The sequence below is a fragment of the Papaver somniferum genome, chromosome 5, assembly GCF_003573695.1.
Source record: "Papaver somniferum cultivar HN1 chromosome 5, ASM357369v1, whole genome shotgun sequence".
In the NCBI taxonomy this organism is placed as follows: Eukaryota; Viridiplantae; Streptophyta; class Magnoliopsida; order Ranunculales; family Papaveraceae; genus Papaver; species Papaver somniferum.
The window spans coordinates 56,999,214-57,014,314 of NC_039362.1; the positions used below are offsets into that span (position 1 = coordinate 56,999,214).

The window sequence follows — 15,101 nt, forward strand, 5'->3', positions numbered from 1 at the left end:
TTGTCTTAACCACATTCATCTAACACTTCTAGATCAACTATGATGATCAATCAATCATGAAAGATAATTGAATGAATCTAATTGTGTTCCACATATAGTTGTTCGATTGTTCACTATCTCATAGAAATATGCATGAACCAATTGAACCAAAATCGGATTGATTCGCAAGAATCAATTCATGAACATTAAGCCACGGTTTGCAAAGATTGCATTCCTTAATTCATAAATGTATTTTTTGCATGAGTATGAAAACATACTTAACCGATTTTAGAACTTAAACCACTAAGTTTGCAAACAGGTACGCAAACTATAGCTTCCGAACTTTGGTCTTATCCAGCAGTTTGCAAACGCCGTATGCATACTGTTGTTCCTGACCTTAACTCATGTAGAACTGTTCGCATACTGGTATGCCAACATGGTTCCCAGACTTGAACAGTTAAAACCATTTGCATACTAGGTATGCAAACAAGGTTCCCGGACCTGAATCACACCAAAACAGTTTGCATACTAGGTACGCATACTGCATTGTATCGAAACAAAGGCTTTTGTCCTAAACTCCCATTGCAATAATTGAAACATTCTTAGAAGATGACAATAGCTGTCTCACACAAACTATTAGCTTATAATTAATTTTCAAGTGATCGAATGATCAATACGAAACTTTCCAAGTCGACATCAAATGATTGTCTCACTCAAATCATGTAAGATGTTTCAAGGAAATTTTCACATGATCATCTTTTGACTTATTATTTAATTTCCAGCAAATAAATTTTTTCCAACTAAACTCATCAAGAATACGATGAACTTCCAACACATATTTAGAGAAATAGATAAGCGAGATAAACTCGGCTCGAAATATCAAATCTGTATAATATAAAAGTTTATATAGCTATACGACTTAGTCTCATTAGGAGATAGAATAGAACAGACTTCTGAGTGATAGATAAGCTTTATTCTCCACATACCTTTTGTTGATGACGTTCCTCCAAGATCTCCTCAGTAGATGTTCGTCTTCAATTGATGAACGTCGTGAAGTCTAAATCTCAACTACACATTTTATCCTATTCCGATACATAGTTATAAGTAGACCAGAAATCAAGACTTATAGTTTTGATCAGCTAAACTTGACAAACAAGCTTGAGATAGCAACGCTTGCGAGTTCGACCGAGCAATGCTCTAACAATCTTCCCCTTTGTCAATTTTAGTGACAAAACTTGTAATGACCTGTCCCTCCACCGATATTGTCCCCACTTAGCCAGTGCGGTTATCCGAAAGTGTGGGGTTTTCAACGGGCATCGCTGCGGTAATCCAGCAGAAACTTCCCGGATAGTCACCCATCCATGGATTACTCCCGTCCGAGCACGCTTAACTGTAGAGTTTTCTGCCAACCCTGGAGCTAATTGTGCTGAAAAGGCCTCGGTATAATGTAGACGTTCCTTGCTTCTTGTAAGACCAGTATCTAGCACAATCACCTAGCATACTCTCTCATCCGAGCACAAGCGAACCATCCGTAATTGTATCCCAACTAACACCGATATTGTTCCCACTTACCCACTGCGGTTATCCAGCAGTGTGGGATTTTTAACGGCACTACTGCGGAGATCCAGCAACAGCTTCCCGAGAGGTCACCCATCTTGTGACTACTCCCGGCCGAGCACGCTTAACTGAGAAGTTTTTCCCACAACTCAGTCAAGTGAACTCACTAGGCCTCGGTGTTAGGAAATCACAAATCATTACTTATATTCCATTCGGCCAACCACTGTCGAAATCGGGGTATTACAATACCACCACCTTAAATTGGAGCCGTCCTCGGCTCCGGAATATATTCGCAAGCCAAGATCTCCGACGTTCCTTTCCCTTCATGAGAAACACCTGGACCAACCCCGTCCAGCGTACCTTCCCACCCTCGGCAGGTGAACCGTCGTCGGCTCTGATACCATTTGTAATGACCCGTCCCTCCATCGATATTTCCCCACTTAGCCACTGCAGTTATCCGGCAGTGTGGGGTTTTCAACGGGCATCGCTGCGGTAATCCAGCAGAAACTTCCCGGATAGTCACCCATCCCTGGATTACTCCCTCCCGAGCACGCTTAACTGCAGAGTTTTCTGCCAACTCTAGAGCCAATTGTGCTGAAAAGGCCTCGGTATAATGTAGACGTTCCTTGCCTCTTGTGAGACCAGTATCTAGCACAATCACCTAGCATACTCTCTCATCCGAGCACAAGAGAACCATCCCTAATTGTATCCCAACTAACACCGATATTGTTCCCACTTACCCACTGTGGTTATCCAGCAGTGTGGGATTTTTAACGGCACTACTGCAGACATCCAGCAGCAGCTTCCCGATAGGTCACCCATCATGTGACTATTCCCGGCCGAGCACGCTTAACTGAGAAGTTTTTTCCCACAACTCAGTCAAGTGAACTCACTAGGCCTCGGTGTTAGGAAATGACAAATCATTACTTATATTCCATTCGGCCAACCACTACCGAAATCGGGGTATTACAAAACTATCAATACATATGGATTACAAAATAAATAAACTTTGTAGCTTCTCATCCATCATGCTTGATTTCCTTGGTTCTTCAACATTCCTTGAATTCTTCGCCACTCCAAGTACTTCAGTGATTCTGAACGTGTTCAACTCAACATCATTGGTGTTGAAGATCCGTAGTCATAACAATAAGAAAATATATGAAAAACATATGTTGTCAATCGTTATTATACAGTGCCATAGTATTATTACACAACATCAAAGTCCAATTGTATCACAACTTTGACAATAATTCTACGGTGATATGTATCACTTTACCTTAGTCAATACTTCCATCTCACAATGAAAACTACTCCCCCTTACATAATGATCCGTAAACCATATGTATGTAGTGTGAACTACTAAATAATTCTCCCCCTTTTTGTCAATATAAATTGACAAAGGTACGAAAATTACGGGATCATAATGAAATTCTCAAAGACATAATCCATGACTAAAAGAGAACATATCAACTTTGTTTCGATATTTCACATAGTCGAAACTTAGTGTATTCATCAGGGAGTTTATAAAGATACAAGATAACTCCTACAATATTCCACAAAGATTTGGCAAATAAGCACAAGTTCAATTAAGAACTCTGCCCCATAATATGTCATTCCCGAAAGAACAACAAGAGCGACCTTACTTTTACGAGAAAAGAAGGATTTCTTTGGACATTAACAAATTACATGAACATGAATTTGTATCCAGAAAACTCGAATAAATTAATCACAAGAAGACCTTATATATTAATTTAATCGAAAATGCTCAACAAGAAAACTTACGGAACCATACAGTACTTTCACATAAAAGTGGATTAGGGAAAGATCAATACCGCGGAATATACAAAAGTTCATTCTATCTTTTATCAATATTTGCATAAAGACATGATAAACTTAACTTTTGAGAATATATGAGATAATCATAGTTCACGGACGTAAGCACACATATCTCATAAAATATATTTGCAATATATAAAACCAATAAAGATTAATACTGCAAAATCATCTTCCAAATAACTTAGAATTTAAATAAATAAATCTAGAACATTGCAAGATGACAATCGTTGGCAATAGTTATGTAATCACAATATTTGCTATTTTAAACTCTAGTTATCCTTCTTAAACACAAGAATAAATTCTCATAAGAAGTTTCCTAGGCATTAAGATTCTTGAAAAATTCTTTATCGTCCCTGAACTCCTTGTCGTCAACAGACATTGGAACATAAGGTTCATGAAAAATGGAGTCAATTCCAACAAACCTTCTTGACTGATGCCGAACCAGGGCCTTCTGAATTTCAAGAGATCTTAGAACAATAGCTTTTATTTGCTGCATCTTCATCCTTGTTTCTTTAAACTCTTCAAGAACACCAGAAAACTTCTGAAGATTTGAGGGGTTAGCCCTTGGTTTCTTCATATTATTCTTTTTTTCTCTTCAAAGTTGTAGAGGAATGAGATTTACCTTTTTCCTTCATGATTGATGGCTTAACAATCATGTTAACATCTTTTCCATCAGAAGATATGATGCTTGGAGTCTCCGGTCAAATATGGGATTGTGAGAGAAATACACAAAACTAACTCCACAAGCAATCTTTTGATAAAAAGGAGTTTTCAGGGAAGGAAAAGGGAATGTAGGGTTACCGAACCTATATACAGAGTAAGTAAGATTCACGTATGAGCAACTCTCAACCCTTAAAAAAAAGATAGAATTGTCGATTTTAACCCTGTTTTAATGATCAAACAGGGTAAACCTTTTCAATACCATTTGAGGATATGAAACGATCAATGGAATTCCAGGGGGAAAATAATATTTTCTTTTCCTAAAACCCGATTGTGCATATCTCTTGTATCTTTGAATTCGGGCACATGAGACAAGATGCACCTTCAACACAATTAGGTTGTGTTGGGGTGAATAATAATCTGTTCACCATGTAATTCTTGTATGGAATTCTCAGTTTCCCTTTTCATAAATCGTTTAGACCTGGATCTTCTCTGTAGAGGTCTAACTTTTTCTTTAAAAATTAACTTCGTCGGAGATGAGTTAAATTTACATACCTCAGGTGGATTCGACTTCAGAACAAGTTTAAGTTTGTTTGCTAATCGACTTGCTCTCCGTTGAAGTTTGTTGACATATCTTATTTTATGTTTGTACTTGAAACAATTTGAGAGTTCATGACTCTTAAAAGTACAATAAGAACATGTCAATGTGGAGGGCAGTTCAGGCACCATAGCTAAAAAAATTGAAGTACCTGAAACATGTGAGATATAATTTTCAGTAGATAGAGCAAAATCCATTTCATCCTCCAAAGTGGTAGAAGAAGTTTCTTCAGGAAGAATACCAGGATTGATGTACGTATTGCTACAATTATCAAAATTAATATTTTCGCCAAGGAGTGCAACACTTGATTTTTCATCTTCATTTGAATCATAGTGATCATACATTTCATCAAGAGTTGCAGTAAGACCTTTGTTTCCAGTGTATTTTCTACAATTTGGACACTCATTAGCAAAATGACCAAAACCTTTACACTTGAAGCATTGTGGCATACCCTCATCATCAGTATCGACAGTGTCCCTGTTCTTAGGAGGGACACGATCATGAGTTTTAACTGATGATCTGGGTTTATCTCTGGTGAACCGTTTACTTCTCTTCAAAAGAAGATCTCTAAACTGTCTTGTGATCAGAGAGACTGAGTGGCCAAGATCTTAATTTGATGAATCAGTCTCAATAGGATCAACCACAGAGTTGCCAACACTTTTACTTTTGTCAAGTAATTTGGCGTTCTTTTGTGCTTTGAAAGCAATATCCTTTCCAGATCTAGATATATGCTCATGATTAAATATCTTTAACTTCCCAACAAGAGTATTTCTGAAAAAGTGTATCAAGGTTATTTCCCTCAGTGATGGCATGTTTCTTAGAATTGTATCCAGCTGCCAACGATCTGAGAATTTTTATCACAATTTCCTTTTCAGGAATAGTCTTACCCAATGCAAAAAATGCATTAACAATTTCAGAAACTTTGTGATTAAAATCATCAAATGAATCTTCATCAGCCATACGAAGGTTTTCCCAATCAGATTTTAGGTTTCGAAGCCTAGCTTCTTTTTCAGGGGTATTCCTTTCAAATACGGTTTCTAAGATATCCCAAGCATCTTTAGACCGAGCGCACGTAGTCACGTGATGCTGAAGATCTGGGGTAATGGCATGGATGATAGCATTCAATCTGTCAGAATTTTGCCTTGCAGCAACAATCTCGACAGGTTCATACTCACCAATATCCTTTGGAATAGTTACACCGTCTACTGTAACCGTTGGAGGATTATAACCATTAACAACACGAACCCATGATTGAAAATCATGCGCTTGAACAAAGACACGCATAGCAATTTTCCACCATAAGTAATTCGTTCCATCGATACTGGCGGTACGTTTATAAAGATAGCATTTCTTTCCATAGAGTCAGATTGCTACAAACACAGACTTATGAAGTTTTAGCGTGTTTGCTTGCTCTGATACCAATTGAAAAATCGGGGGTATAACAACCACACCCAATAATTCGTTCTGCAATCTGCATGGACTAACTCCAATATAATTCCGAGAGCACCAACTTAATTATAAAGCGATCTCAACCAAGAAAGATATCAAAAAGTTGTATCTCAATTTCTCAATACAATCTGCAATCGAACAGATAGAAATCTGTGATCCCGATTGATATGAGAAATAACTTGGACGGTACCAAAGACCAATGCCCAAATGCCAATCAATTTCTATCCAATAATTAAGATCGAGTTTACCAATTGATTAAACTACGGACAACCTGTAATATTTCAATTATATAAACAAATATAACGAGAAAAACAAACAAGTAGACCCAGTTAGCATCTCTTCGCTTTCATAATTTTGTTCTTTTATTTAGTGTTTCGCAATCACGTAGATCATTGCCTTAAAGACCATGTTGTGTTCGATCATGGATGATGATCAATAGCTAGCTAGGAGGGCCACTGGGCCAGGACTCCAAGGTGCGCTCTGAATTCGCATGCATTGGAGCCAGTTTACATGTTCTCCCTGCATCTATACATATATATGCATGCTACTAATTTAAGTATATGTGATGAAATCATATGATACTGACCCTACATGTATCGTAAGCTACCTCTCATTTCACATGCTTCGACTTGATATAGGAAACAGAAACGAGAACTTTAAGCTGGAATCTTAAGATTGTCTCTGAATTCTATTGAAAAGTCTCTATATATAAAGGCTAGAATTGAATTTGTAGTAGGTAGGGGAAAATGCTAACAGTGAACAGATAGAAATTTTCATCTTAATTTCTTGAGAACATAAGAAAGCAACTAATGAATTTCTTTGAAGCTTAGAATGAACATGGTGGTCATGATATTAGTCAGAATCTATACCCATCCCTTAATCATGTATTTGCAGTAAATGGCATGTCTGAAATGAATTAAAAATATCGTTCTCATCAGTTGCGAACATGCATGAATAATGCATGTTGTGTTCCGCCCGCCACCCTTGCGGCCTTGCCATTTCTTGTTCTTTAACAGATACTCCCTCCGTTCTTTTTTAATAGACCAGTTTTGTTTTTAGCGAAATTTAAGGAAATTAAGAGAACTAATCATTGAAAGTGGTCCTCATGACACTTGTCAATAAAAGAAGTGAAGTGAAATGGTCCCCATAACACTTGTTAGCAAAAGAAGTAAAGTGAAGTGGTCCACATGACACTTGTCATCAAAAGAAGTTAAGAGAAAAGTTGTCCCAAAAAATTAAAATAACATTTGACTTTCCCAATTAGGAAACTGGCCTATTTTTTTGAAACTTTTATTTATAGAAACTGGCCTATTAAAAAAGAACGGAGGGAGTAATATTCTCCAACATTTTAGAGTGTTCCATTCAAATATAAAACACAAAATTGGTTAAAAAGACCAAAATCAACAATTCCTGGGTGAAATGGACAGTTAGATTTTGATACTGTTTAAATGGACAAAAATGTAAAAATAGGCAGGATGTAACCAGTTTCATCGTGCCCATTTTCAAATATTTTTTCTTATTTTTAATTTACACGGGATGTATCCAGTTTCATCCTTGCTATTTTTTAAATTTAAGCTAGGATGAATCCAGTTTCATCCTTGATATTTTATTTTTTTTTTTGACCATTTCATCCAAATTATTTTTTATTCGTCCATTTGAACCGTAATTTAAAAATATTTGGACAAATGACCCATTTTACGAATATAAAACTAACTGCAGATTGGAACAAAAAAATGTTCTAGAAGAAGTTACTATATCGTTTAGTTAATACTATATGTAAATCCTTCACGCAACATGCATGTACTACGTACATGAACAAAAGTCATCAATGGAGCAAGACCGATAACTTATTCAACAACTAAACAGAACCCGCCAGGAAAATACACTCGATAAATCATAAATGTACAAGTACCTCAGCATCGTAGAATCCACTGATGATGAGATGATCGATACAGAGGAAAATCAAACATTACACAGTAATGTTCTACTATCAGGTACAATAATGGTGGTGATAGATGTTGTCCATTTTCAATAAAGAGGAGTTATTAGACCCGGGTTTTGGGTCTTGCCATTTGGTACCTAGTATTTATGAAGGGATTTATTGGCTTCTCTCTCTCTCAGTCAGTCAGTCACACATGATTTTAACAGAACGCAAACTAGTACTAGTTCTAGATGTACATTGCTTGGCTTAAGATCAAACAAAGTGGACAGCCAGCTAAATAGGGTTTTCATTGATTTCAAAAGTCAAAACACTTCACATGTTACGCATTTAAGATACCCACATTTGCTAATTTCCGATGCGCAAAAAGAATTCCTACAGAAAAAGGTGTCTCTTTTTCCCTTCTTACTAAATAGGCAAGATAACAGCACTTTGCAAAAGAAAAAGAAAGAATTTGCATGGCTTGGTATGGTTTGGTAAGAAAACCAAGGGTATCCTGTGATCCCTGCTCCCTTAGATGTAATATGCTATCCCATCGGAATTGAATAAACCAAACCAGGGCGGGCTTACACTATTTATCATCTGTCAGGTTGAGGGACCTTATGTTAATTAGGTCTCTATCCGAAATTATAGCTTCAAATATAGGAGTATAACGAACGTTCCAAAAGAATGCGATTCTAAGTACGTACACCTAGGATCGTGCAGCAAATCGAAGAGCGCAGGTCTAAACATGGTTCAAATAACACTATCAAAATGATAAGAAATGGTTGATTGCGTTAAAAGAAAAGACCGATTTGTTGAATTACACAAGTTCCCGATAATGTAAAATCTGTTCAGCATGAACAAGTCTAAACTCTAAATCAAATATTGTGGTCAGCTTAACTCCAAACGATGAAAGATCTTTTAAACTTGCATATCGAGATATAATTTCAGGTTCAACACCTTGTTGGCTCGCTTACCCAAACTGAAGCCACCCCTGGGTATCCTACATTTCTAGTTCTGCCACTGCGCCTCGCCGTACCATCAAACCAAGAGCAATAATATTTGGTACTCGAAGATGAGATTTACAGTGTGCTAAATGCAGTTGGAAACATATTTTTACTGTTCGGGCCCGGAATCTTATAAACCGTTGTAATTTGTAATTATGACGTTGACCTTAATAATCCTTCTATTGCAGAATTTTGCAGGAACAAAAGTCAAACATCACATGGTTTTCATGCCGGAAGGACACATGTAAGCGAATGATTAACCAATAACGTTTTTACTGTACGTATAACGTGCCTTTTCTCTTTGAAATCTTTGACTGCTTAAATTCTGGACCCACAATCTAGATTTCTTACTGTTTGACTTTTTTTTTTTTTTTTTTTTGCATCACTGCGATCTTCGCTTCATACTATGGCCTTCGAGAAGAGTGATGACTTCAAGTTCTAAATGACAAGGTTAGGAAGGAAATGTCATCCTTAGGCATTACTTTTATCAGACTCAGGTTTCTTTTTTGGGGAATGAATGCTTAATTAGTTGAGTAAGATCTGAAGATGTTGGTTAATTTTCTATTACTAGTTAGATTAGATCATTATTCTAGATGATGTTACTACACAAGTCAACATTCTAGAGAATTCATTTGTTAAAATAATTACAAAATTAAGTAAGTACAACCACCTTAACAACCTCCATTAATAGTATTAGTTTCCACAAACCACAGTAACCATATATGGTGATTATTTGGGTGATTACTGAGTGTATTGTTCTTAAAAAAATATTCCAACTTCTCTGTTAAAACAATGGGTAAATACATGCACCAACTCCCAAGTCCTAACATGAATACCTGATGCACCATTACTATTACACGCCAAACATGTCAGAATAGCGATTTTAATTTGGTAGGGATATCCCTGAAACTGCCATGATTGCCTGAAACCCATTGATATGGTCACCAAAATGGCCGTACAAGATCTCCTTTTTCCTTTGGTTGCATCTCTTCCAACTCTTGATATGCTAGGGAGCAATGGTCTTCCTATAACATATGCCTGCTACCATTTGTGCTAAGCACATGCAGTTTAACAATCCTCCATCTTATTATCTTCCTCTCTAATACACCACGCAAATATGGCAGCATTTTCTTCCCAACTAAGGAGTTCGTTGGGTATTGCCAGGTTGCATTTATACAATTCTTGAAAACTGGAAATGCAGATCATCAACATCTGGCAGGTAAACAGCTTTGGGCTAGACTGCCGGCAACGCAATTGCTTGGACTGCATGGAAAGTTCGCAATGACATAGCCTTTAACAACAAATTAAGGGGTTTCAGTTGAGCAAGCTATAGCTCAAGTAAAATTGCAGGCCTACTGCTGCCTGCTAGTGTATTAATGAAGAAGCTTTTAGAGGTCTTAATTACTCGAGTCAATTAGTTGTTAACTGGCAATTCTCTAAGTTTACTCCTGTATCTCTTTGGGCAATGTTGTTAGGTCCAACCTTTGGGTGGTCCTTTTTCCCTCTTGTTTATCACTCCTGGTGGCTTTTCATTAATCTGTTTATTTTGCTGGTCAATAAAAATAGCAATAGCTAAATAATACACTTCCACTTAATTTCTTGACAAATAAATTCACTTGATATAAGATCTCATTATGTATATATAGTGAGACACAGATTCTCAAATTTACACTTGGTTTTTTTACTACATTAACAAGTTGATGAAATGATCCATATATTTGATCGATTTTCATCATCAGGCCAAACTTGACTTCCACTAATTATAGTACTATATCTGTTCCAAGGCCTTAATATTAAAGTCAAAAAAAAAAAAAAAAAAAGAGAAAAAGACTGATTAAGTAACAAAGAAAAACAACAGCAAAACATTCTAGGTACATAATTAACTATGATGACAAGAACAAATCAGCAGTGTCAGCTAGAGTGAGAAAACCAGCTTGATGATTATGATTATGTTGATGTTGATGATCTTCTTGAAGAGTATTAATACCTTCGTCAAACAACCATTTCTCAAGCATTGAGAATGGAACTTGTGCTGTTGTATTATCACTACTACTCTGCGAACCTTGTTTACTAGTCTCATAAATGAAAAAGTTCTTTTCATGTAATTCACATTTCGGGACATCTGGAGGAGGAGTAGCGGTAACGGTTGATGATGAAGAATTATCAAAACTCAAAAATGATTCCAAAGCTGCTTCAGGGGATAAAATATCATCGCTACTATTGTGTTGATGATGAACAAAACCTTGATGGTGATTATGTGGAGTTCCTTCACTGGTAGCTGTAGTATTTGATGAATAATTGATGAAAGAATTCTGTGTACTTTCTGATGAAGATCTAACGTGTTTATTATCTTTTGTTGACGATGTTGTTGATGATGTTGAGTTGTTATTATTGTTCTTCCATCCTTGTAGCCATCTTGAGATGTTTTCGGTGTTTGAAACATAAGGAGTTGCAGAAGTTGTTGCTAGAGGAGCTAAGATTTGTTGTTGTTTCATGTTCATCAGACTATTGAATGAAGAGTTGTCATGAATTGAAGCAGTAGAAGTTGAAGAAGGAACCGACAAATTATTTGGTGTGGGTTTATGATGAGTATGATCGATAGATAAGGCTTCATAAAGAGCTTGTCTTGCCATATCTACATTAGATTGAAGCCTTCTTTCCCATTGCCCTTTAGATCCTACTGTTTTTCTTGTTTGATCTGAATTTGACGATGTTGATGGTGATGATGGCCCATCTCTATTTAAATCATGCTCATCACTACAGCCTGTTTGAGTTTTTCTTAGCTTCTTCTTCAAATGGGTATTCCAATAATTCTTTATGTCATTGTCTGTTCTTTGAGGAAGGTATGAAGCTATTGCTGCCCATCTGCACATTAACACCACCAATATACATTAAAACCAAAATCTAAACGTATCAAAATCGACAGTCCCAAGTCGAAGCTTGCCAGGCAGTAAAAATAGACAAAACAAGTGAGAGATGAGATACCGCATACCTATTGCCAAGAAGAGCTTGGAGATGTATGATCATGGATTCTTCATGATCAGTAAATTCACCTCTTTTGATACCAGGCCTTAAGTAATTAGTCCATCGAAGTCTACAGCTTTTACTGCATCTAAGTAAACCTGTCATGCACAAAGTGAAGAAGACAGTATGTGTAAGATGCAATATTTTAGTCTTAAAACTATAAACAAAACCGAAAACACCAAAATTTGGTGGTATATTTAATTGGAACGAAGAAAGACTTGATTAATCAGAACCGTAATAATCTTAATTACCAGTACTAGTAGGAACGGATCTCCAATTGCCAGGACCATGTTCCTGAATATAAGTAACTAAAAGTATGTCTTCTTCAGGTGTCCACGGCCCTTTCTTCATTCCAATTTTATCACAGCAAGGTGGCCTCCCCATTTTGATCTGTTAACTTTTTTCACTTCCAAAAACACTTAGTTTCTCAGTTTAGATAGATTCTCTATCACCACTTCTTCTCTTTAAATTGTTTATATTGAGGTACAAAAACAAAACACAAGTCTTCACTTTTCTATAACGTTTTCTCCAAAAAGGAAACCTTATGATCACTAGAGAGTAGAGAGTTAGATAGAGAGGTGATGAGATGCACAAGAGTCCAATACTAGAAAGTATACTGGTCTATGTTATTTATAGAAAGAGGAGAGACTGTGTGATAGAAGTGTATACTACGCTGACCACCAAAGAGACAAATGGATACCAAAGAGTCAAAAGAGGACAGCAAACGCATTTACTCCCGCGAAGATGACCTTAACAAAAGTCAGCTCTGCCAAAACTCCTCTCTCTTCTCTGCCACACAAAACCGCGTGGCATTCAATGTCTTTTTTCTCTCTTTTTTTTTTTTTTTATTGATATTTGATCTATCGTTCAATGTGAATGCCCCTCAATCAGTCCCCATATACATATCTACAAATTTTGTTTTTTAGGAAAAAGGTAATTTATCTTTCTTCGAATGAACTAACTATTTGAAGTTTTAACTTCTAATTAGAACCAAAAACAACACATCCCTGCTTTTGTAATCTGGTGTTCTCATGAATCACTGTACGTGCCATGGTCTCGTACGCACTTCTACCCTAAATCACGGAGTGAAATATACTCCAGCAAGACGCAAGAGACATGCATGCTTCCATAGATGACCAGTAGTTAGGATCAATGTGTATTTGCCTTTTGATCAAAGCGAAAGCGAAACACACATTTTTTTATTAGTCTGTTGGTTTTTAGGTTTTCAGAGGTGCTTTGTCTCTCCGCTGGGTTTGTAAGCTGTTTCAATCCAATTCTTACTTTCGCCGATCAAAAAGAAAATGTGCACTGGCCTTGCCAGTAAGGGGTGATCATGACCGGTAAATATGTTTGATGACTATATAGTTAAATGATGCAGACAAAGGAACCGCCTGTCTACTAGAGTGGAACTGTCACTATTAATTCCAGCCCTTAATTAAAAGCTTCTTAATTAGTAAGTATATTGAGTTTAGACTTTATACATTTTAGGTTGTGTGAATGTAACGCAAGATAAGACAAAAATGTTGTACACATATACTAAAGGCAAAAGAGTCGGCAGAGCTAGTTTGGTTGTTAGTAGCATATGATGGACGGCCAACTGCTTAGTTTGTATGTCTATCAGAAAAGCTTGATTAGACTCACAAAAAGATGAAAAATATCTTTATACAATTAAGATAGATAGTGAGAGATGTAACAATGAGAACGTAAATATAAATCAATCACAGCCATTTAAGAAGAAATAGTAATAGGGATGACTGATGGCAGACCAATCAGGAAAGCAGTTTTGGACCCCAATTTTAATTTTTAGGTAACTACTAGATATGAAGCATGCATTATAAGTTTATAACGAAATCATTAAACTGAAAATAGAAGTCCTAACTAAATAGAATTGCCTCGAATCGATCCTACTCGATCGAGTATTGTCCTTGTAGCTGTTGAAATAAACCCATCCATGATTTGCATGCACTTAATGTTGCGTCTTAGCAAGATATAGCAAATTTTAGTGAATATAACTACAAATCTGCAATCAATAAACTGATGCGTATGTATATTTTCAGTAGTATAATAGCGGATGGGATTCGGATCTTCTTTACAAAGTCTTGGTTTGACGTTTTTGTTGCGACTGATTTTCATAGATAACCTTCTTCACAGAGTCTTGGTTTGACGTTTTTGTTGCGACTCTTTTTCATAAATAATCTTAAGAAATTGCACAAAAAAAAAAAAAAAAAAAAAAAAAAAAAAACTAATCAAAGACAAATTACTGGCTTTTGGATTTCATTCGCTTTCATGAATATGCAGAGAAGTTCATTTACAAGAAGGCTATTATTGGGGCGTCACATTCCATTAGAGGGGCGTCATCTAATAGGACAAAAACGGGTCACCCAGAAATAATATCAAAAACCATTATCTCAAATAATTTTGTAATGACCGAACAACCCTTTAGTTAATTTTAATTTTATTAGATAATAATTAATTCTACGGTTGGAATCAATCCAAACCTGGACGTAAAACCAATTTCTACGGTTGGAATCAACCCAAACCTGGACGTAAAATCAATTTCTACTGTTGGAATTAAAAGGAACCTGGACGTAAAATTGAAATTTACGGCTAGGTTGACGAAAGGAAAATTCAGTAAACTAAACCTAGACGTAAAATTGAAAATTACGGTTGGAATTCAACTAAACCTAGACGTAAATTGAAAATTACGGTTGGAATTCAACTAAACCTAGACGTAATACAACATGCAAATCAAAGTTTACGGTTGACTTGAACTTAACCTAGACGTAAGTTCTTCAAAACTAAATTACGGTTGAAAAATCTAGTAACGTACCCAGACGTAACACTAGCAAAAAGTAACTAAAACCCTAATTTTATTTCGATTTCATTCAATCTAACCTATTTTAAGCACAAAAACAAGTAAACAAAGATGGGTATGTTCGATTATTACCTTACATACACCATGGGTTTGTTCGATGAAATGAATTCAAATGGATTTACGATAAAATGATGAAGAGAAAGAGGAGAGGAAGAAGAAGAGCAATTGAAATGTGAAGAATGAAGAATAGAAATT

At 36.2% G+C, this 15,101-nt stretch overlaps 1 protein-coding gene across 1 annotated transcript; it reads right to left on the reverse strand.

Moving 5' to 3' along the window:
- Positions 1–10,623: 10,623 nt before the first annotated feature.
- On the reverse strand, positions 10,624–12,618 carry LOC113281626 (myb-related protein 306-like). The gene is made up of 3 exons (XM_026530413.1): positions 12,283–12,618; positions 12,000–12,129; positions 10,624–11,872 (listed from the first exon to the last, which is right to left on the reverse strand). The coding sequence occupies exons 1-3, from the start codon at positions 12,413–12,415 to the stop codon at positions 10,891–10,893; spliced, it is 1,245 nt and encodes a 414-aa protein (XP_026386198.1). The 5' UTR covers positions 12,416–12,618; the 3' UTR covers positions 10,624–10,890.
- Between the last annotated feature and the right edge of the window lie 2,483 nt (positions 12,619–15,101).

Excerpts from the sequence above, each read along its gene's own strand:
- LOC113281626 (XM_026530413.1), bottom strand. The coding sequence starts at position 12,415 with ATGGGGAGGCCACCTTGCTGTGATAAAATTGGAATGAAGAAAGGGCCG. Across the intron at positions 12,130-12,282 it reads ATCCGTTCCTACTAGTACTG|GTTTACTTAGATGCAGTAAA; the intron begins GTAATTAAGATT and ends TGTGCATGACAG. Across the intron at positions 11,873-11,999 it reads CAAGCTCTTCTTGGCAATAG|ATGGGCAGCAATAGCTTCAT; the intron begins GTATGCGGTATC and ends GTTAATGTGCAG.